Source organism: Panthera tigris, chromosome B1, assembly GCF_018350195.1.
Source record: "Panthera tigris isolate Pti1 chromosome B1, P.tigris_Pti1_mat1.1, whole genome shotgun sequence".
Taxonomy (NCBI): domain Eukaryota; kingdom Metazoa; phylum Chordata; class Mammalia; order Carnivora; family Felidae; genus Panthera; species Panthera tigris.
This window is the reverse complement of record NC_056663.1, coordinates 49,746,168-49,771,102: the sequence shown is the minus strand read 5'-3', so window position 1 is coordinate 49,771,102 and position 24,935 is coordinate 49,746,168. Positions and strand designations below refer to the sequence as shown.

The window sequence follows — 24,935 nt, the reverse complement described above, 5'->3', positions numbered from 1 at the left end:
TAACTGTATTTAAAAATAATGAATAGTTCTGATGCGAGAAAATTGCCACCTCTTTGCTTAGTATTATATTTCTTTAGCAAACACTTTGTTATATTAAACTTTAATTTTTCTGCTTGATAAATAGACCTAAATCAGAACAACAAAGGTTAATAAAATCTACTAATAAACTTAATGATTAAAGAAATAGACCTTGGGGCACCTGGGTGGCTCAGTCAGTTGAGTGTTCGACTTCAGCTCAGGTCTTGATCTCACAGTCTGTGAGTTCGAGCCCCGCGTCAGGCTCTGTGCTGACAGCTCAGAGCCTGGAGCCTGCTTCAGATTCTGTGCCTCCCTTTCTCTCTTCCCCTCCCCTGCTCATGCTCTGTCTCTCAAGGTCTCAAAAATAAATAAAGACATTAAAAAAAAAAATTAAAAAAAAAAAAAGAAATAGACCTAAGTCAGAAACACTGAAGAGTCATGTGATTAAGGTTAATAAAGTCATGTGACTAAGGTTAAAAAGTCAACTGTCAGCACCATACATACTTGAGTAATTTGTGTAGTTTCCTGTGAGGTTACTTCAGTGATGGTGAATGTAGGCAGCCTCTGGAGTTTACCTTCACTCAAGCACCTCCCCCTTCCACCTCCCCCCCAACCCCCAGTACCTTGTACCTGGCATGTGCTTCAGCAGAGCTTTTGAAAGCATTTTATGAGCAAATGGTTGTGGTTAATATTAGTTTCCTCAAGCTTAACATGAAGACTGGACTAGAATGATCTTTGTAACTATCTGCAAGGCTCTGTTATCCACCCCACACAATATAATTTCAAAAAGACTCAATCTAGAAAAGGAAGAGTAAGCTGAACCCAAAGTAGATAGAAGGAAGAAATAATAAAGAGCTAATATCAATGAAATCAGAGTAAACAATAGAGAAAAATCAGTAAAACCAAAGCTGCTTCTTTGAAAACATAAATAAATTTCATAAGTTTCTAGCTAGGCTGATCAAGGAAAAAAAGAGAGAAAACATTCATTACTCGTAACAGAAATGAAAGAGGGGGCATCAGTACAGATCCTGTAAACATGAGAAGAATAATGAGAGAATACTATGAATTAGTTCACATCACTAAATTTGACCACTTAGATGAAATACAATTCTTGAAAATACAAATTACAAAAAGTCTCAATAGGAAATAGAAAACATGAATAAATGTTTATCATTTATGAAATTGAATTCATAATTTTCCATAAAACTCTAGACCCAGATAGCTTCATTGGTGAATTCTATCACAGATTTAAGGAAGGAATACTAATTCTTTTTTTTTTTTTTTTTTAATTTGAGAGAGAGAGCATGAGCAAGTGGAGGGGAGGGGCAGAGGGATAGAGAGAGAATCTCAAGCAGGCTCCACACTCAGCATAGAGCCTGATGCGGGGCTTGATCCCATGACCCTGGGATCATGACCTGAACTTAAATCAAGAGTCAGACACTTGGGGCACCTAGGTGGCTCAGTTGGTTGAGCAGCCGACTTTGGCTCAGGTCATGATCTCGCAGTTTGTGGGTTTGAGCCGTGTCGGGCTCTGTGCTGACAGCTCAGAGCCTGGAACCTGCTTCGGATTCTGTCTCTCTCTCTCTCTCTCTCTCTCTCTCTCTCTGCCCCTCCCCTGCTCATGCTCTGTCTCTCTCTGTCTCAAAAATAAATACAAACATTAAAAAAACATTTTTAAGAGTTGGATGCTCAGGGGCGGCTGGGTGGCTCAGTCGGTTGAGCCTCCAACTTCAGCTCACGTCATGATCTCACAGTCCAGGGGTTTGAGCCCTGTGTCAGGCTCTGTGCTGACAGCTTGGAGCCTGGAGCCTGCTTCTGATTCTGTGTCTCCATCTATCTACTCCTCCCCTGCTTGCACTCTGCCTCTCTCTCTCTAAAAAATAAACAACAACAAAAAAATTAGATCTTTAAAAAAAAAAAAAAAGTTGGACGCTCAGCCAACTGAGCCACCCAAATATTAATTCTACATAAATCCTTTTATAAAATGGAAGACAGGAACACTTCCCAACTCATTACCTTTATACCAAAACCAGATAGAACCTTTATAAGAAAACAAAACAAAACCCCAGACTAATGTCCCTCAGGAAAACAAACATAAAAATCCTTTAAAAATATTAGCAAATTAAATCAAGTTATTTATAAAGAAAGAATAATACATGATGACCAAGTGGGATGTATCCATGGAGAGTAAGGTTGGCATAATATTAAAAAATTAACCAATGTAATTCACGGAATAAAAGAAAAAAGATGTATGATCATTTCAGTTTATGCAACAAAAGCATTTAACAGAAGTTCAATATCCACTCATGATTTTAAAAATTCTCAAAAAGGCTTTAGGTGAACAACATTTTGTTTACTTAATACAGAGAAGTATCACAGTTTCTATTCTGTTTTGTTAAAGTGTCAAACATTTTGTTACTTTTCAGAATGAATAATGTTTGTATAAAATTACTAACACACATGAGTTTTTTCTGCCTGAAATTGTTTATTGTTGTGTATTATTTATTCCCAGTAGTATTAAATAAGGTCTTCAGCAAAAACAGACAGATTCTGTTTGATATAAGCTCAGAGAAATGAAATGAATGACCATTCTAAATGAGACCTGAAGAAAATATTGAATACTAAACCAATAATGAGCTATCAATTATATAAATATGAAAGGTCTTCTTAACAATCATTCATTAAATTAGTAAATATTTATTAAGTACTGTTATATGCTGGGTGCTGAGTATAAGGGTCCTAACCCTGCTTTCAAGGAGCCTAGTCTAGTGGCCTAGGACATAAACAAATACATAATTACAACACGGAGTAATACATGCTATTCTGTAATAGAAATGTATACAATGAACAGTTAACACAAGGATAAGAAACTAACTGATTCTGCTTGAAGAGATTGGGGAATTTATTAATTTTCACCAACAATTCAAGCAAACCAATTTACCACGCAAAGCTTCCCTAATCTCTTAAAAAACAAAAATTAAGCCTTTAATGGCTTCTCAACATACCATTACCACTTCCCTTAGGTTACAACCACATAAAAAACCTTATGAATTTCACACACAAAAATAGACTTTCAATTTGGGAAATTAAAGCAAAACTATTCTTTGGGAGCAGTTAAGGTTTTGAAAACCGATAAAATCTATAGTTTACCCCCCATATAACTCGAAGTTGTCCCTGTGTGTTATAGATAATTAAGCCTGGAGTACCTTTTTTGGAATGTGTACATTTTTAGGAATAAGTTAACTGCAATTGTGGAAAAATTATACAATGATGTGGTAGAAGAGGTCGCAGTACAGGATAGAGAGGTTTAGAGCGAGGACTTGAAAGCACGACAGTCCTAGATTCAAATTCTGACCCTTTGGGGTCCCTGGGTGGCTCAGTCCATTACGCATCTGACTTCAGTTCAAGTCACGATCTCACAGTTCATGAGTTTGGGCCTCGCATAGGGCTCTCTGCCATCAGCATAGAGTCCGCTTTTGACCCTCTATCCCCCTCTCCCTCTGATCTCTCCTTCCCCTGCTTGCTCTTTCTCTCTCTCTCTCTCTCTCTCTCTCTCTCTCTCTCTCAAAAATGAATAAACATTAAAGAAAAAAAATTCTGACCCTCTGTCTTACTACTTATGTAATAGTGGGCAAGCTCATTGGTTTATCCTATCTTCAGTTTCCGCTTCTGTAAATGAGAGTAGTAACTATTACCTTTTAGAATTAATATGAAGGTTAAATAAAATAATGCATGAAAACTTCCTGAGAAAGTACCTGACACATACAAGTACTCCTGGATTGGTGGCTGCTATAATTATTGTCACCATTATCATTGCAGTTGGGGCGATGATGATGGTGGTGATGGTGGTGTTTTGTTTTTCGTTGTAATTATTATGATGTTTTAAGAACAGAAATAATTTTCTTCTTCTAGACACCTCCAAAAGACAGGTTTGCGGTTGCTGACATTCAACCAGTTACAAGCAGTTCTCCAGAGGAAAAGCAGTTTCCAGCATCCGCTTTCCGGTCCTCTTCCTCTTTGAGAAAGAAGACTCACGGGGAGAAAGAACTCCCACCCTGGCGATCCTCTGACAAACATCCGACTGATATCATTCGCTTCAATTACCTGGACAACTGTGATCCCACTGTGCAAATCTGGCAAGGGTGAGAAGCTCCGTGCTCTTTTCTACTTATTTGCCATTAGACACAATTTGCTGGCACTTCAGTATAGGAAAAGATGAAAATAGAATTTACTGTGAAAAAAAATGCTCTTCAATGAATAGAAGCAAAAAGTAATTGAGAAGTAAACCATTATTGGTAAATTTGCCTTGTTCATTAGGTTTTGTTTGCATTTTGTAGCTCTTATAATTTCACATTACAGCTTCTTTTGATATATATTTTTTTAATGTTTATTTATTTTTGAAAGAGAGAGAGACACAGAGCATAAGCAGAGGAAGGACAGAGAGATTGGAAGACACGGAATTTGAAGCAGGCTCCAGGCTCCGAGCTGTCAGCACAGAGCCCAACACGGGGCTCAAACTCACGAACCATGAGATCATGACCTGAGCCAAAGCTGGACACTTAACCGACTGAACCACCCAGGCACCCCTTCTTTTGATATTTTAATACTTCAGGTTTCAGTCTAGCACCATAGAATTCATTCTGGTCTTTTCCTTTTCCATATTTACATCTCCCTTCTCTGACAGTGAGAAACCAGGCTCTCATATTTATTTATGCAAGTTATATATGTACATATATAATTTTGATTATATACTATATATATAATTTATATAAAAATTGCATACTATACACACACACATATACATGAACAGTATGTATTTACTTACAAATACTGAAAGTAATTTTAAAATTGCTAACCTATTTCATTATTAAAACAAATCTGCTGGGGCGCTTGGGTGGCTTGGTCGGTTAAGCGTCCGACTTCAGCTCGGGTCACGATCTCGCGGTCCGTGAATTCGAGCCCCGCGTCGGGCTCTGTGCCGACAGCTCAGAGCCTGGAGCCTGTTTCAGATTCTGTGTCTCCCTCTCTCTGTGACCCTCCCCCGTTCATGCTCTGTCTCTCTCTGTCTCAAAAATAAATAAACGTTAAAAAAAAAAATTAAAAAAAAAAACAAATCTGCTAACTAGACAGTATTTGCTTATGGTTCTTTTTTTTTTTTAATGTTTATTTTTGAGCAAGAGAGAGTGCAAGCGAGGGAAGGGCAGAGAGAAAAGGAGACACAGAATCCAAGGCAGGCCCTAGGCTCTAGGCTCCAACCTGTCAGCACAGAGCCCAACATGGGACTCAAACCCACAAACCATGAGATCATGACCTGAGCTGAAGTTGGACGCTTAACCAACTGAGCCAGGCAACCCTGTTTATGGTTCTTTTTGACTTTAGTCTGAGGGCATATATTCATAACACTGTGTTCAAAAGTTATGTGGGTTCTTTTTTTAAATATCTCCCTTCACTGTGGTTTGTTACATAGTTCTAAAGTTCAAACTACATAAAAGCAAACAAGAAGTGGGCGCACAAGAAGTGGCTCAGTAGGTTAAGCCTCTGGCTCTTAATTTCGGTTCAGGTCATGATCCCAGAGTTAGTGAGATCAAACCCTAAATCGGGCTCTGTGCTGACAGTGTGGAGCCTGCTTGGGATTCATTCTCTCTCTCTCTCTCTCTCTCTCTCTCTCTCTCTCTCTCCCTCTCTCCCTCTCTGCCTTCTCCCCCCAATAAATAAATAAAAACTCTTTTTAAAATGTATACGGAAAGTGCACAAAAGGTATACTCAGAGAAGTGCCACACCCCCATCTCTTCCATTCCTCTCCCATCCTGTCATCTTTTCCACCCCATTCCCACTAACAAACCTAATTATTTTACCATTTTCAACTATCTGATTGGCAAACAGTTTAAAGGTTGACAATACATTCTGTTGGTGAGGCTATGGGCAAACAGGCACCTCATACATTGCTAGTAGGAATATAAATTGGCACAAACCTTATAGAGGAATATTTGGCAATTACCCAGCAAAAATACATATGTCTTTACATTTTGACCCCAAAATCCCACTTCTAGGAATCAACCTTGAAAATAAGAAAAGTAGGGGCACCTGGGTGGTTCAGTCAGTTAAGTGTCTGACTCTTGATTTTGGCTCAGGTCGTGATCTCATGGTTAGTGAGTTTGAGCCCTGTATCGGGCTCTGCAGCGTGGAGCCTCCTTGGGATTCTCTCTCTCCCTTTCTCTCTCTGCCTCTCCCCTGCTCACACTTTCTCTCTTGTCTCTGAAAATAAATAAACTTTAAAAAAAGAAAATATGAGAAGTATATCTGTATAAGGATATTTATTGCAGGGGTGTTTCCTATTTTAAAGTATTGGGAATAACTTAAATTTTCATACATGGAGAATGTCTGTTGAATAAACTGGGTATGGTCCATTCACACAATGGAGTACTAGGCACATATGAAAATGAGGAAGAGCTCTCTGAACTGATTGGCAGTAAGAAGGTATGTTAAGGGAGAGAGGCACATTTCAAGAGAGTAGCTGTAGTATGCCACCCATAGTACAGAAAGAAGAGAAAGTAAGAAAATATACATCTGTGTCTGTATATACACATGTATCTGTTTGTTAATATACACATACATACATGTTTACAGGATAAATAAGAAATAAAGGAAATAAATTTTGAAATGTTTTGTAATGTTTTAATATGTCTGCTATGTTTTCAGAATATATTTAAACAGATTAACATCAAGGCAGCATAAGATAGTGAAAGTGTACAGGCTCTGGAGCCATACTGCTTGGGTTCAAATCCAGACTCCCACATTTCTAGCTTTGTGATCCTGGGGAGTTCCGTAACTTCTCTGTGCCTTAGTTTCCACACCTGTAAACTGGCAATAATAGTAATACCTAGCTCATAGGATCCCTGTGAGGTAATCCTCATATATGCAACATGCCTACGAAAGCGCCTAACACGTAGTAAGTAAGCACTTATTTTGTAGGATGGTTTACTCAAATTATATTATGTGGCTATAGTAAAAGAAAGGGTAATCCCACAAAGTCTGCTGAGTTGGGGACATTCAGATTACTTGTGTATTTTGTATTTTCAGGACTACTCGAGTCCCTTTGGAGGTGAGATGAGAGTGGTATCCCAAATTAGGCAAGAATCAAGCTCTTTGAGGGTGCAGACCATGTGCCTTACTCATTTTTATATCATCACTGACTAGCTTTGCAATACTCATTAACTGATTTTGCAAGAAGTGTAGCCTTTCTGTTCATAAACTTTAAATTTTAGTTGCATCAGAAAAAAATCTAATTGAGTTGCTAATAACTTAGAAAGTACTGGGTGAAAAAAAAAAATCAAGGTACAAAACAGAGTTTTAGGAGTGGCTCAGTTGGTTGAGCATCCAACTCAAAATTTCAGCTCAGGTCATGATCTCATGGTGGCGAGATCAAGACTGAGTCCCATTTTGGGCTCCACACTGGGCATGGAGCCTGCTTGAGGTTGTCTCCCTCCCTCTCCCACCCCCCCTCCCCCACTTGCATGCACGCACACTCTCTCCCTCAAAAAAATAAAATAAAACAAATTTTGGGGGCACCTGGGTGGCTCAGGTGGTTAAGCGTCCAACTCTTGGTTTCAGCTCAGGTCATGGTCTCACAGTGTTCATGGGTTTGCTGCGCTGACAGTATGGAGCCTGCTTGGGATTCTCTGTCTCCCTCTCTCTCTCTGCCCCTCTTGCATGTCCTCTCTTTCTCACTCAAAAGTAAATAAATAAAACTTAAAAAAAAAAAAAAAGCAGAGTTTAAAAGAAATACTACCATTTATATTAAAATGGGTGGGAGGGTGCCTGGGGTGGCTCATTTGTTAAGCCTCTGACTTTGGCTCAGGTCATGATCTCACAGTTCATGAGTTTCAGTCCCACATCAGGTGAGCTTGAGCCCTGCTTCTCTCTCTGTCTCTCCCTCTTCCTCTGCCCCTCATGGGATTCTCTCTCTCTCGAAAAAAAAAAAAAAAAAAAAAGGTGGAGGAGAAAGAATATATATATATATATATATATATACACACATATATCCATAAAATATCTATACATAAAGTATCTTTGGAATATACACAAGAAACTGATACTATACTGTTTGCCTTCAAGGAGAACTGTAAGTTGGAGACAAGAATAGATGGAAAAATTTCACTGTACATCCTTTTGAACTCTTGAATTTTGAATCATTGTGAATGTATTGACTATGTATTGATCAATGTATTCCTGAAGATAGTATTTAAGAGTTTGTGTGTGGCCCTTATACTGGACTATGGTGGTAAATAGGAGAGAGACAAACTTAGATACCCAGGCATATGAATAGTACATTAACATGAGATAAACTGATAATGTCCTGAGTTTTCTGTGAAACTCAGATACCATTTGTGAAAGGCAATAATCACATTAAGTGTTAATGCACTGAACACCCAATTAAAAGACAGAGATTATAGAATGGGTAAAAAGGCAAGAACTGACCATATACTTTTTCCAAGAGACACACCTTAAATACAAAGACACAGATAGGTTTAAAAGTGAAGTGATGGAAAGAGATGTACCATGCAAAGAGTAAGCATAAGAAGGCTAGGATGACCACTAATATCAAATAAAAGAGCCATCAGGACAAAGAGTATTACCAAAGATAAAGAGGGACATTTCATAATGATACAGGGGTTAACTAAAGAGGAAGATATAACTGTTACAAATGCATATCTACTTAATTACAAGGCTCAAAGTACTTAAGAGAAAAATTGATGGATCTAAAGAGATAAATAGACAATTCCACGAACACCCTTTTTTAAGTGCATGTGCTACATTCACCAAGACAGATATGATGCTTGGACTCTTCAAAAAGTCAGTGCCATGAGGAAAAAAAGAAGTGGGAAAAATGTTCTAGACATAAGAAACATAACAACCAAATGCAGTTTGAATCTATATAGGATTCTGATTTAAAAAAAAAAGAAAAAAAAAGACTGGGGTGCCTGGGTGGCTCAGTCGGTTAAGCATCCGACTTCAGTTCAGGTCATGATCTCACAGTTTGTGAGTTCAAGCCCCGCATCAGGCTCTGTGCTGACAGCTCAGAGCCTGGAACCTGCTTCAGATTCTGGGTCTCCCTCTCTCTCCCCCTCCCCTGCTCACTCCGTGTCTCTCTCTCTCAAAAATAAATAAACATTAAAAAAAAAAAAAAGGTTATAGAAGACATTCTTGGAACAATTGCAGAAATTTGAATATGAATTGAATATTAAATGATATTAAAGAATTACCATTCATTTTCCAAAGTATGATGACACTAATGTGGTTAGGTAGGCAAATACTCTCTGAGGAGATGAGTATTGAAGTATTTAGGGGTGAAGTGTCTGTAATTTATTTTCTTACAGTATGGGAAAAATGCATACATACATATATATACACACATACATATATACGTGATGTGTATATCTATATATATGTATCTATATATAGAGAGGGATAAAGCAAAAATATCAAAATGTTAGTAATTGTTGAATCTAGTTGGAGAGTATATGGGTAATCAGTGTGCTATTCTTTCAAATGTTCTTTATATTCAAAAGTTCTTAATTAAAAGTTGGGGGACATTTTTGAAAACTAAGCAACAAGAAATATTTGAGCAAAGCTGGACTTTTTAAATAAAAATTTTTATACTGGATATTCAAATATCAAAATACAACCACTTGTAACCATCAGCTAGCATTAACAGTTTTGAACTCATGACCAATCTGGTTTCATTTATCCCTCACCCCTTGTTCCCTTTCCCCAGGTTACTTTGAAGACAAATCTAAAGGTTGTATTATTTCATTCATATATATTTCAATATATATTGAAATTGTGATATTTCATATCACATCTAAATCCATGGATGATTTCGTAATAAATCAAATATCAAACCAGTTTTGAGGTATCTTTGTCTGATAAAAGGTATTTTTAAACAGTTGGTTTGTTTAATCAGCTTCCATATAAGGTTTGCATGTTGTATTTAGTCCATGTGTCACTTAAATCTTTTTTTTTCTTTTTTCTTTTTTTGGATCTATAGGCTTATCCTCTGTCCTTTTTTTCTCCCCTTGCAATTTGTTTGTTATAGAAATCAGGCTATTTATTCTGTAGAGCTTCTCACATTCTGATTTTGCTGATTGTACTCCCAACGTGCAGCTTGGCATGTCCCTCTGTCTCCTGTACTTGGCCATACTGGTGGTCAGAGCTAGAGGCTTGAGGAGATAGGATCATGTACTTCCATCATGAGGTGCAAATCTCCGGTTGTCCTTTTTTTGTGATGTTAGTGGCTATTGAGGGTCATTGCTTAGATCCATTACTTCAGGCAGACTTTTTTGGAAAGTGCCAGAGAATAAACGCTTTACAGGATATATCTCTGTCACAACTGTTCGACTTTGCCATTGTAGTCTGAAAACAGTCAAAGACGAGATGCAAAAAAATATAAGCATGACTATGTCCCCATATAACTTTATTTACAAAAATAGGCATTGGGCCAGAGTTCACCTCTGGGCTGCAGTTTGCTGATCCCTACTTTATCCTAATATGTACGATAGTTTTAGAAAACCAATACTAATATTAATACAAACAATAGGATTACTAAAAAACAGTTTAAGATTTCTTTGCCTGTATTTTTGTCCTTAGTTCTTAGTAGAATACTACAAAGAATATGCGGACAAATTACTGTGTTAAAGTCCCATGAACTAACTAATTCCTCCATGTGTAATAATGCCACTAACTCCATAGACAAGGTTGTTTCTTTTATTTGTTCTTAGATTTTAGGGATTTTCTTCCTTTGTTTTATTTTATAATTTTGAGAAAAATTGAGATGGTTCCAAAGTCAAATATATAAAACAAAGTATATTTGGAGAAGTCTAGCTTCTGTTCCTACCCCTCCATACTGTTCTTTGTTCTTGATTGGATCACATAGGGATCCTACTTATAGGTAACCATTTTTCAAGATGTTATGGTGTTGTCCTTCCATTTAAAAAAATTTAAGCAAATACACACAGGCATTTTTGAAATAAACATACCACTTTATTCACCTTTCTTTCTTTTTTTTTTTTTTTAACATTTTTAATGTTTATTTATTTTTGAGAGAGAGAGAGACAGAGTGTGAGCAGGGGAGGGGCAGAGAGAGACACACACAGAATCCAAAGCAGACTCCAGGCTCTGAGCTGTCAGCACAGAGCCTGACATAGGGCTCAAACCCATGAACTGCAAGATCATGACCTGACCTAAGTCAGAAGCTTAACCAACTGATCCACCCAGGCACCCCCACCTTTCTTTTTTCATGTAACAATATATCCTGGTGATCACTCCACAGTTGTATGTAGAATTACCCTGCCTTACTTTTTATAGCTCATGGTACTCCATTGTGTGGATGCATCAGAGTTTATTCAACCAGTTCTCTTATGATCTACATTTGGCCCATTTCCACTTGAGTGAAAACAATCATTTAAATCATAGGAACAACAAAATCAAACAAATAGCCATGCAAATTTAAAATGATTGTTTGTAATTTTCCAATGATTTCTAATTTACAGAAGGAGGAAAAGACATGAAATGAACCCAGATTTCAGCCGACAGTCACATGATAAGAAAAATAAATTGCAGGATAGATCTAAACTAAGGAAAGCACAGTCACTGGTAAGTATTGCTTACAAAAGCTTCCCCACCATAACATTTGTGAAGATTGCTGGATCTTGAATCCTATTTGTGAAACTAAATTTGTTTTTTTTAATCAGAATCATCAAGTGGTGGTTTAAATTCTGGTCTCTGACAAGCTGTGTGACCTTAAAGACATCTTTTATTTAATTTCTCTTAGGTTCTATTTAAAAAAATTTTTTTGAGTATAGTTGACGTACAATGCTGCATTAATTTCAGGTGTATAAAGGAGTGACTTAACATCTCTATATGTTAAGCTTTGCTCACCACAAGTTGTAGCTACCATCTGATGACACCACACAACGCTATCATAATATCAGTGCCTATAATCCCTGTGCTGTACCTTTTATTTATTTATTTTTAATATTTTAAGTGTTTATTTTTGAGAGAGAGAGAGAGAGGGAGAGAAACAGAGTGGGGGAGGGGCAGAGAGAGAGAGAGAGACATAGAATCAAGAGCAGGCTCCAGGCTCCGAGCTGTCAGCACCAGCCCAACACAGGGCTTGAACCCACAATCATGACCTGAGCCAAAGTTGGACGCTTAACCAACTGAGCCACCCAGGCACCCCTGTAGCTTTTATTACCATGAGACTCTACACCTCTATTTTCTTATCTGCTAAAAAAATAAAAAATAAAAAACAGACTGGATGAAGTGAAATGGATGAATCTGCTTTGAAAGTATACAATATAAAGGGAGCACAATTATCATTGGTTCTTTCTTCTGCTGTGAGTCTGTTGGGGTGGGGGGTCTCTATAGATTATTTCCTTATAGAGTGAAGGTTCCACTGACCTAAGAAAAAGGTATGCTTTCCTGCTCCCAGTGGGGCATGATTGTAAAAGTGCATTTGAAGTAACTTCAGAAAAAAGGAATTAGGAATTTTTCTTTCCCCAGTTAAAAAATAGCTAATTGACTACCTAATAAAGTCAGTGATTGTGATTAGGGAACATTATTATTTCAGAGCAGAGTTTCCCAAATTGTGGTTATGTACCCCCAGTGGATCTCTCTCAGCCTGTATGAGTCTTTGGAGCAAAGTAGAAGAGAATAAGGATGAAATAAAAAGTTCATTTTAGCAGTAAAGATTTAGGGAAAAAAAGCTGAGGATACACACGCAAGGAAAATTAATGTAAAGTGGATGTCAATTGGGAAAGGAATAAGTATGTACTCGTGAATAAATCACTTTTATAGCTCTCTTTTAAAGCTCTATTACTTTCTGTTTAAATGTATTTTCAAGTGTTATGTTTCAAAAAAAAGAGAGAGCTTTTATAAAATGAGCTTTTTTAAAAATAGGGCAGTCTGTATTCTGAGGGGCCAATTTTGTTGGACTGGATGAGGCTTATCACAGACATATGTACAGATGCCCAAGGGAATGAGGAAGCTGAAAGCAGAGCAGTAAAATTGTCAGTGAAAACCATTAATTGAGAAAAATAACTTTATGAGGCTTATCACATAGGCCATTTAGGCATGCTTCTGCCTGGTTTCCAGGCCCCTCCTGGGCCAGGAGTAGAAGAGAAATCCAGGGGAGAGCCAGGAATTTAAAGCACATAAAAGTTGATGGTTGATGTATGCTTACAAATTATCAGCACAGTCAAACATTTCTCTGGCCTAAAAAACAAAACAAAATCAAAGGCTAAACAGAAGCCTTCCCCATGGGCTTTTGACATTAACCATCTGTCACACACTAAAGGGGCTTGCTTAAGTTAAAAAATTCATTATATTTATAAACTTTAAAAGTTGTGCTAATTAAAGCTGGAAGGGAAACCAGGGCAAATTAAACAATGATGGAGAACAACGAAGCTATTAATAAAATGAAGTGTGCAATGGTGGTGATCTACTTGTGTTGTTTATGTAAATGTACTAATTATAATCACTATTTATGCTTCGTACTTTTGATAAGGAGCAGAAAGCACAATTAAACCCTCCAAAAGTGTGCTAGGATCTTTTTCTCAGTCTGATCTGGCCGTTTGGGCCACGAGGCTGCATGTGGCTAAGGTTTCCCCCTCTCCAGGCAGTGGCAGTTTGCTCTCTCAGTGGGCCACGTAGCTCAGAGGAAATAAGCAACCTCCTAAGTGATGCAAGGCAATTGTGCAAATTTTGGAAATGCTGGATGTGGGACCACAGAGAAGAGGAAATGGGTTTTGAAGAAATTGAATTAGGGGACAGAAGGAGAGAAGCAAGGAAAACTCTGAGAATTGCCACTATGGAGAGGGTGGTGGACAAAGCCCCATGCAATTGCAGCAGAGGGAACCCTGTGTTCATCTGATAGAAAGGTCTCACGTCATTAAGATAGGTGTATGTAGGAAGATTTCAGGAGGAACTAGAGAAACGGGAGCAGGCAGAACTCGGGAACATATTATTAAGGTGAGGATGAGAAGGACAGACCCACAAAGCTCTGCCAGCAGGTGCCTGACACCTGAACACTGAGTCTTTCTTGCCCCTGTAAGCAGAAAATACTTGGATACTTGGAAAAGGTAGAGCTTTGTGGAATGGAAGGGTTGAAACAGAACAAAGCTCGGGAGTATAAGAGAATACAGAGAATATTCCTTAAGTCATCTCTCCAGGACCGTGGCCATGAGGCTACTGAGACCCGTCTTCTTCACTTTTTGTCTGTCACGATTTATAGTTTTCAAATATGAGAAATGTCTCCAAAAAGAGAAATCTGCTTAGGGAAACAGTTTCAAATCCACATGCATTACGGTGAACTTGTGATGTTTTGTATTATTTACTAGACTTGAGTTTTCAAAACCTGCCCATTTAAAGGGTAACTGATTTCCATGTATGGCTTTCAATTCTAAAGCTGCCTCTTTACAGCTGTTTCATTTAACCCCTTCTGGTGTGAATCATTGATAGAAGATGGGAATAAAGCCTAGGTCTGATCACTAATGCTTTATAATTTTGAAGATTGTTTATTAAAAGTATATAAAGAAATGTCCGTTGCTCTTAGTTATTAAAATTTCATAAAGAACAAAGCAATTTAAATATATAAACGCCACAGTACAGCAAGTACTATCTTTTAAAAAAAATTTTTTTTTAAGTTTATTTATTTATTTTGAGAGTGAGAGAGAGCGCGAGCGTGCGCGTGTGCGTGGGAGCAAGCAGGGGAAGGGCAGAGAGAGGGAATCCCAAATGGGTTTAGAGCCTTCAGCACAGAGCCAGACATGGGGCTTAACATGGGGCTCAAACCCAAGAACTATGAGATCATGACCTGAGCCCAAATCAAGAGTCACCCAACTGCCTGAGCCACCCAGGGACCCCAGCAAGTACTATCTTAAGAAAATTTTCCATCTTGTATAAAGACATGGGAATTTCTTTTTTTTTTTTTTTCTCCAAATCTTAACAGCCAGACCTACAATACCTGTTCAGGAAGGGGAAAGAGGGAGCTGTCTCCTTGGGGGAAAGCTTTGATGAGCTTGTGGGGAGGGATGCCACCTTGAGGGCTTGGATGTTACAGGCACCTGGTCTCCAGAGGAAGGGAAACCTGCTCTGCCGGAGATTAGAGGAAGTTTGTTGTTTCTCTTCCAGCTTGGGAGGAGGGAGAGAAGTGGTGGAGAAAGAGCCAGCCAGGTGCTGAGACAGGTCGGGAAGTGAGGCCAGGACCCATTCAGATCCGAATTTATTTGCTGTTACTGAGATGTAAACCCCGCCTTCCATCTCTACAGTAAATTCTCAATTTACACATGGAAGCAAGATCTCGGAAGTCTAGAAGACAGGAAAAACAAAACCTCCTGGGACAATTCACAAAAACTGAAGGGTGGGCTTTGGACGTCCTGGGACCTGGAGGTAGACTCAGAGGACCCCAGCTGATATCTTGTTTCATGTCATTTTTCTTTTTCTTTTTCCTACCAAGTTAAGTGTAAAAACATTAAGTACCTTTTAGCTCACACTGCTTTTTCTTGGCGATCAGAGAAGTCCTCACTTTCTAGGTTCTGATCTGGCCACGGATTTCAAAAAGCTTGCTGTTTCAGACCATTCACCTAAATGCAAGTAACAAAAGCCTTTAATTGCCTGCTTACTCTAATTGCTCTAGATAAGACCTTATCTTTTTCTGTACTCTGCTAATTCAAGCTTCTGCAGTTACCTTCCAACGCTTTCCAAGCTAACTTGGTTTTTAGAGTCCTGATCTTTTAAATGCTTCTGTAAGCTTTGTCTCCTTTTTTTCATCCCCTCTCTGAATCAGAAGAGGAGGAAAAAAGAATATACTCCAAAGTGATAGCTGATTCTTGTCGTGAAAGAACAATGGCTTAAGAATCAGGAAAGCCAGTTTTCTGGCCTCTGCCCTACAATTAACTAGCAGTCACTCAAACTTTGAGTTTTCATTTTCCCATTTATAAAATGAGAGTTTGGATCCCACCATCTTTAAAGTCCATTCCTGTCTAACTAAAGCCTGGAGCTGCAGAACCCCACAGTCCCCTGCACATTTATTCCCTGGTTTCTTCTGATGCCAGAGGGACACAGCTGTGACTAAAGTGACTTTGCATAGAATACCAGAAAGAATCAATTACACTGGTGAGTTCTGATTATAAACCAATGGAAACTGGTTTCTGTCTCCTATCCTTTTCTTTGAACTTTAGAAAATACAATTAACTGTAACAGAAGTATTTACGAAACAAACCTATGCAGTGGTTTCCTTACAGGCAGTCTTTAATAGACTTCTTTCAAAGTCTGATGACTTCCCCAGGTGTTTGTTTATTTGGTTTGGATGGGCAGAATTAGAAATCTCAACAGGAGAGATCTTTAATTATTCAGCTCAATCAGTGAAACTCATGAGAGTTCCATTTGGAATACAGAGTAAGAAAGAATATGGGCTTTGTGGTCAGAGAGACCAGAGTTCTTTTACCAAATGGCACAATTTTGGATAAGTGAGTGACCAAACCTTTCTGAGCCTCTATTTCTTCATCTGTAAAATGGGAATAATGATTCCTCCCTTGCAGGATTGTTGTCCGGACTAAATGCCAGGTGTATCTTAGGTATTCAACACTTGTTTGTATTCTCTCTCCTTAAATACCATCTTATCTTGCAGGGCACCTGGCTGGCTCAGTTGGAAGAACATGAGACTCTTGATATCCAGATCATGAGTTCAAGCCCCATGTTGGGTGTAGAGTATTACTTAAATAAACTTAAAAAGAAATACCATATTATCTTTCACTTTGCTGACCAAGAGTATAGGTTTGGGACTCAAACAGCTTAGGTTCAATGCCTGATACCACAATTTTATTTGTTTTTTAAATGTTTATTTATTTTGGTGGGGGGAGGGGCAGAGAGGGAGACAGAGAATCCTAAGCAGGCCCAAACCCTTGAACTGTGAGATCATGATCCTACTGGAGCAGAAATCCGGAGTCAGATGCTCAACCACTCAACTGACTGAGCCACCCAGGTGCCCCTATTTTATTTATTTATTTTTTAAAAGCTCCAGACCCAACATAGGCTTGAACTCATGACCCCGAGAGATCAAGAGTCTCATGCTCTGCCAACTGAGCCAGCCAGATGGCCCATGGCACCAGTTTTATTAGCTCAGTGATTTGGGTCAGTTATCAACCTCTGGGAGGTTCTGTTTCCTCATCTGTAAAATGGAGTTAGTAATGACACTAACCTCACAGAGTTAGCAGAGGGGGTATAAGGCATTTAGTAGTGCCTAGCTCAAATAAGTATTCAGTAAGTAGCAGCTGGTGTGGGTAATAGCAATTACCAGTATCAAAATCCCACCAGGTCACTGCCTGAGGCTGCAGGAGAGAGAGAGAGAGAGAGAGAGAGAGAGAGAGCACTGATGGTGAAAGCTGCAGAGAGGTCAGGCAGCAGCCAAGGGACATTGGCAGCAGGCTCCCCCGCTATGGAATAAGCTTCTCTTTCTCGCTTGTACTTTTACTTGCCCTCAGTTTTAGCTCCCTTTGTCTTTTCTTTCCCCCATGGTTTCCACTATGTGAAAAGTGATTGCATCCATAGTGGCTGAAATGTGAGCTACCTATTTTTTTTCCTGCATGGTCTCTGTACAGTCTGCCCCTGCACATACATACATGTATTCCCTCCTCAGCGACATTGGGTCTTTTATTCCACACTCAGACTGAACTGTGCATGTGTGTTGAACTCAATACTGTGAATTCTGTGCTACCTGTGCTCCTCTGCTTACTAATTACAGTATTGGTTGTTGTTAATTTTTGATGCCTATGAGAAGAAAGGGCCTAATTGCTAAGAATCCCGGGGGCAAAATTAACTCTTAGGAAGGACCACTACTTAGAGTCTTTGCATTTATCCTTTGCCTCTAAAAGAGCATAGTTTTCTTGTTCTGTCTTGTTATCTTCTTTGTGATGCTTTGCATAATAAATTACCCTGGCATTTCCAACAAGAGTGACTCTACCTGCTTCTCTTTTACTGAATATTTATTTTTTATTAAAAAAATTTTTTTTAATGTTTATTTATTTTTGAGAGACAGAGACAGAGCGCCAGAGAGAGGCAGAGAGGGAGACACAGAATCTGAAATAGGCTCCAGGCTCTAAGCTGTCAGCACAGAGCCCCATGCGGGGCTCCAACCCATGGACTGCGAGATCATGACCTGAGCCGAAGTCAGACACTTAACTGATTGAGCCACCTAGGCGCCCCTCACTAAGTATTTAGACTGTAGCATAATGGCTACTTGTTTTTAAGAGTTACACACAAAATATTTGACACAAATTGGCTTCTCTTTGGGATCTATCAGAAGAAAAGAACCATGTTTGTGAGTTATGTAATATTATTAGTTATATACATATTAGTTATGACGGGTATTTAATCACTGTTACTGCTGGGTTTAAAATATATATGTATGTGGGCTGCCTGGCTGGCTCGCTCAGTAGAGCATGTGGTTCTTGATCTCAGGATTGTGAGTTCAAGCCCCACTTTGGGCCTAGATCTTACTTAAAAAAAAAAAAGTATAGGGGCGCCTGGGTGGCTCAGTCGGTTGAGCGACCAACTTCGGCTCAGGTCATGATCTCACAGTTTGTGAGTTCGAGCCCCGCGTCGGGCTCTGTGCTGCCAGCGCAGCACAGAGCCTGGAGCCTGCTTCTGATTCTGTGTGTGTCTCTCTCTGCCCCTCCCCCGCTCATGCTCTGTCTCTCTGCCTCAGAAATAAATAAAAATTAAAAAAAAGTATGTGTGTATATATATATATATACACACACACACACATTCATACATACACACATTTATATGTGAATGAACACATACACACATATATGTATGTAGTATATATATTTGTGTGTTGTATAACATTTAGTAATATAGCATTTCACCACAAACTACATTAGAAGCCAATTTTCTAAGACATGGCTGTTTTGAAATCCGAGTTCACAATCATTACTAACAAACAACCATTGGAACTTTATGGCCTATGCACATTTTGCAACACACCCCTACCTTACTTCACTTGGGAGACTGAATGGTGCCATCACATAGTCTTGGATTTAAATTTCAAAACCCTGCCTAGGGGTTGCTTAGTCTTCCTCCACAGCTCACAGCTCTACCCCAAGGTTCCTTAAAAGATAAACCAAGAGCAAAGACAAGCCTGTGACTTCTTTAAAACTCTGTTGATGATTTTTCCCTAACACCCTCCGTTTCTCACGGCAGCAGAGTGAGCAAGGACAAAAAGGGAACACCCTCTCCATAGTGTTGACCAAAGCAGGGGCCCCCTGGAAGGGTGACCACACGGCTCTGAGCAGCAATCTGGGATCCTAAGTAGGCAGGAGGACAGCAGGGAGCCTTCTCACAGAATTCTCAGATTGAAAAATCCAGGAAGCAGCTCCATTCTGGAGATTAAGCATCCAGGACTCTAAGACTTTCTTCCCAGAAGGAAACCCCTCTCAGGCGAGCACTCCTCAGCCACCTTCTCTGTCCTCTGAACCTTTGTCCCCACCAGTGACCCTTACTTATTGCTCAACCCATATCCTATGCTGAGACAGTTTCTAAGAGTGAGTTGAAGCTGTGTTTATATGACTAAAACAAAATACTTCTGACTTTATTATTTTCAAATACAATATTCCATGTTTATACATAGTATTACCACATTACTCTTGAACTGGGTGTCATAAGAAAGTGTTGAGTGTAGATTTTTGTAAAAGGGGAAGGTGGATAGGGTCTCCTACGGAGTGAAGATTGTTTACCTTTCTTCCTTACCTTTCTTTACCATATCACAGGCTTGGGAAGATTAAATGAAATAATAAAGGTATGACACAGCACAAGGCAGTCAGATATGTGCAATTGTTTTTACTGGTATTTCTAGAAGGATGATTGACACACAGCAGGGGCTGTCATTATGGTTACTATATCTATCTGTTTTCCATATCTAGACACTCCTTACCTAGTCTATTCTCTTAAATGATCCCTGGTTTTATCCAGTGGTGTTGTTTGTATCAATGATCATTTGCAAGTTTCTGCAAATAATGTGAATGGAGAACCAGAAAACAAAATTGAAGTGGGGAGTGATACCCAGAAGTATATTCAAGCTGCTATACACAATTCAAGCTGCTTGTTCCTGGGTTGATAGCCCTTCTTGGGTCATAGCCTCCTATAAGGTCCTACCCTTTCTTGGGTCACTCAGCCTCCATAGCCTCTCCCCATTCTCACTCTTCTGTGCCCAATAAAATGACCATCCAGTTTGAAGATAAGAATTTTCTATCTCTACTTCAAAGTCCACCTGCAAGGTGCTTTTAGCCATTGCCCTGAAATGAAAGAGGAAAAATCATTCATATATTTATTCATTTATCCAACAAATATTTACAGGTACAAGGGTGGGCATTAGGGATACAACCATAATAAGATACAGTCCCTGCCCTCCAGGGGCTTACAGGCTGGAGGGGGAAAGCTTCCAATCAAGGAAGGGGTAACTCCTAGGTATCTGGATTGGACAGTTGTGTTAATGCTCATACCACCCATCACTGAGACTGGAAACGCAGCAGGACATGCTAGGTGCGAGAGACCTGTAGGAGTACCAGTGTACATATTCAGAAGAGAGCTGAATTTATGAGCCAAGAGCTCAGGAGGGACAGTGGGGCAAGAGATATAAAACCAGCAATTGAAGATGTAGGTACTGATTGCCTAGGAAGTGGGACAAGAACAGAACCCTGGAGACTTCTGTTATGTAAAGCATGGCCTTTACATATAAATGTCTTCCCTTTTAAAGACATGCTGACAAGACATAGAAATATTATTGGGTAGGGGCACCTGGGTGGCTCAGTTGGTTGAGCGTCCAGCTTCAGCTCAGGTCATGGTCTCACAGTTTGTGAGTTTGAGCCCTGTGTCGGACTCTGTGCTGACAGCTCAGAGCCTGGAGCCTGCTTCAGATTCTGTGTGTCCCTCTCTCTCCGCCCCACCCCTGCTTGTGCTCCGTCTCTCTCTTTCAAAAATGAATAAACATAAAAAGAAAATTAAAAAAAAATTTTTTTAAAGAAATATTGTTGAGTAAATATCTCTAGAAAAAGAACAGTAAGGGGCTCCCAGCTGGCTTAGTTGGTAGAGCACATGCTCTTGACCTCGGAGTCATAGGTTCCAGCAGCATCGCATGTAGGGTGTAGAGAAAAGAAAAGAGAACAGTAAGTTCAACCAGCAAGAAAAATGTATTTAAATGATAGATGGTCCCTGGCTTTGAATGGTTTGATTTAGGATTAACCATCAACTTTACAATGGTGAAAGGTGATTCATATTCAGTAGAAACCATACTTTGAGTTTGGGATTTTGATCTTTTCCCAGGCTGGCAATATGTAGTACAACACTCTCTTGTGATGCAGGCCGGGGAGTCACAGCTCCCAGTCGGCCACACAATCACGAGGGTAAACAGCTGATAGTTACAACCATTCTGTATCCACACAACCATTCTGTTTCTCACTTTTTTAAAAAATTCAATACATTATATAAGCTATTCCACACTTTATTATAAAATAGGCTGTGTGTTTGATGATTTTGCCCAACCGTAGGCTAATGTAAGAGTTCTGAGCATGTGTAAGGTAGGCTAGGTTGAGCTATCTATCATGGTCGGTAAGTTAGGTGTATTAAATGCATTTTTGACTTACAATATTTTCAATTCATGGTGTGTTTATTGGGACATAACCCCATTGTGAGTTGAGAAAGATCGGTAGCTGATTCCCTCCCTCTTCATGGGAATAGACTGAGGAAAGGCTACAGCAGATGGACCTGCACGTAAGTAAAGATAATTTATAACAACATTGTTTGTAAGAGCAACTTCATCCATTTGGGATTCTCATGGAGGCTTCGGCACCAAGGCACAATCAATTATTAACTCCATTTCTAGCTCCTCTCCCCTCTCTGGAGGATGGTCAATGGGGCTGAAAATTCTAAGCTTCTAATCATGGCTTGGCCTTTCTGGTGACCAGTCCCCATCCAGGAGCCCATCCAGAGTCCCCTCAATAAAACAAAAGATGCTTCCAGTGCTCTTATCACTCAGGAAATTATAAGGGTTTGAGGAGCCCTATGTCAGGAACATGGAGCAGAGACCAATGTGTATTTTTCTATTATAACCAATGTTGGTATAAAACACATTGCCAGTTATTTTAACCAGATCATCAGATGCTGTGGATCAAGGTACAAGACTGTCAGATTTATACCCTTTATGTAACTTCCTCATGTTTTTCCCTTAAATCTTATCTTTTCTCTTGCAATGATGGAAATTAAAGCCTTAAAATGAAGAGGGTCTACGAACTTGTTTTCAGTGACAGAAAGAAAGGGTGAATGTATGGAGACCATCTTTCTAGAGCCAATCTTAGAGGAAAGAGGAACCCAACAGTCTGGATAGGCAATGACAATTACCAAGGGTGGGGGGGATGGTGGGTATGGGGAAGTGAATCCCTGGGACCTGCCTTGGCTAAAAAGGAGAGTTTGAGAGGAGCCTGCCTCAGCATGTGAACTTTCCCCCCGGGGACTTAGGAGAAAGAAGATCCTCAAATGCAGTGATAAATAAGCTTTGCAGAGTAACAGGATTAAATTTGAAACTGTTACAGGTGAGGTGACTAGCCCATTCTTGTATCCCAGAGAACTAGTCCTTTTTTTTCATTCAACAAGTATTATTTTTACCTTCATTGTCACTAAAATAGCAGAAAGGAACACCTCTGTTCTCTTTATGTTGATCTTAGAACACTGAAAATGCTTATTCTCCATTGCTCTTAAAACAACACTGAAAGCTGCAAAAGAGGGAAGATTACCTACTCCCTTTTCTTCCCCTTTTTCCTCTCCAAGTCTAACAACTTACTACATTTAATTCCAGTTTTACCTACTTTTTTCCAGAAAAATTATCAACAAAAATGTATGGATCTCCTATAGGCAGGAACCCATAGATTCACTGAAGTGTAAGATTCCAGCTTTGCTCTCAGGAAGTTTGCAGTCCTGTCAGGGCACAAATAATTACATCCAGGAATGAATACAAATGTCCAAGAACATATGTTTAATGCAAAGTCTGAGGTCTCAATAATAATGGCTTCAGGAATCCAGCTGAGGCAGAAATCCCTGAGGGTTAAGACACTCAAGCTTCTTGGAGAAGGTAGACATTGAAGGATAGGCTAGATGTAGAGAAGAAATAGAGTGCATGAGGCTAGTGTAGGGTGTGAGGCAAGACCAGACAGTGTGGGGCATCTTTGTGGAATAATGAGGGACCTGGTTCCCTGGAGAAGAGAACAGGAGACAGCAGTCATTGGCTAAATCAATTTCTTTTTTTGTTTATTTTTGAGAGAGACAGAGACAGAGCATGAGTGGGGGAAGGGCAGAGAGAGAGCGAGACACAGAATCAAGAGCAGGCTCCAGGCTCCCAGCTGTCAGCACAGAACCCGACTGGGGGTTCGAGCCCACAAACCGTAAGATCATGACCTGAGCCAAAGTCAGACACTCAACCAACTGAGCCACCCAGGCGCCTAGGCTGAAGCAATTTTTGATTTGTCAAAGCCTAAAGTAGGATTACTTCCAGATTAACAGAAACTCTGCTGCAAACATACCCAGCAGAGCATGAGAGGGATATAACAAACCATCTGACGGCTGGGCCATGCCAGCTGAATATGGAATCTTGTGGGATCAGGATTTTATTCAGGGAAGGCTACAGTATCTGCATACCTGCCCCGTCTCCTTGTGTCTCTCTGCCAAGTAGGGGCCAACGCAAGAGGGAACTTACAAGACTCCATTGCTCATGCTCCTGCAAGCTCAGCTCGTATCTTTTTTTCTCTTGTTCTCCCCATCTTCCCCTCTTCCCTTTCTTGCTCACGGCCAGATGTCCAGGAGATACCCTTTCTCACTGTGAGTTTTGGTTGGAATGTCAACCAAATATGTTGCCTTTGCCTTTTTAGAACGAATGTGTGCATGCACAGATTAGTAGTGAGTGAAAATATGGGAACTCTACCTATGCTCACCTGACCTGAGAGTCCCAAGTCTCGAAACCAGGCCCTAATACCTTTCTGGTCTGTGAACTTGGGCTGGCACGTAAACTGCCTGTTCTTCGGTTCCATTTATTTGTAAAACGGAGATGCTAATGCCTCCCTACCTACCTTGCAGAATTTTCTTGAGGTTCAAATGAAATTATGGTTGTGAAAGCACTTTGGAGACTAACAAACTTATTATTAGCTCAAGGTGAAGATTGCATGGGGGTTAAGGGTGGTCATATTAAAAAGTCTCATTAAATCCCATCCAGCCCTACAATTTGATAAAGCTGTTTTGTGTCATTAAAATAAGTTTAATTATATGGCTTCCTCTGTGATGTTTTGGTGGCTGTCACTTGAACGATGTGTTTTTCCTCCCTAGATATCCCTGAGTGCAGAACCCAGCCCTGCTCTACAAGTTCCTGCTCATCTCGCCTGGTCTCCTCATGGGTGGGCAGGGCTCCCAGCCACCGAAGCAGCAACGAAAATCCTCACACAGCATCTCCAGAGGCACTCTGGGCTTCAGGCAATACCCATCCAGGCTCCAGATCCGGAGTCAGTTTAAACCTGTGAAAGGATTTCGATAGAAATGACAAGGTGCTCTACACATTGGAGAGTTGGATAGTACTTGGCTCATCTATTAGAAACTTTCTGCTTAAGTACCTTCCTGGGATAGCGAATTCTATAGTATTTCAGTGAAAGGTATTCATGGCATAAGTGCTGACATATTTACACACTTAGATACAAATGTGATGATAGATACCATGGGGTTGATAAAGGGACACAGGTTAGCAGGGATGGCCTGCTTTTGAGGAGGCAAAAGGGAAAGGGCCTGTTGTTGTTCTAGAACCCAGGAAGAGCTGTAGCCACAGG

At 39.8% G+C, this 24,935-nt stretch overlaps 1 protein-coding gene across 2 annotated transcripts in view; it reads left to right on the top strand.

The window, feature by feature from the left end:
- FBXO16 (F-box protein 16) overlaps positions 1 to 24,671 on the top strand; it is a 54,861-nt gene extending 30,190 nt beyond the window's left edge. For both annotated transcript variants that reach the window (XM_042982664.1, XM_007097114.3), the window contains exons 6-8: positions 3,931 to 4,160; positions 11,568 to 11,670; positions 24,445 to 24,671. In XM_042982664.1, the coding sequence (XP_042838598.1) occupies positions 3,931 to 4,160; positions 11,568 to 11,670; positions 24,445 to 24,627 (516 nt within the window). In that variant the 3' untranslated portion in view covers positions 24,628 to 24,671. The remainder of the gene's footprint in view (positions 1 to 3,930; positions 4,161 to 11,567; positions 11,671 to 24,444) is intronic.
- The last annotated feature ends 264 nt before the right edge of the window (positions 24,672 to 24,935 follow it).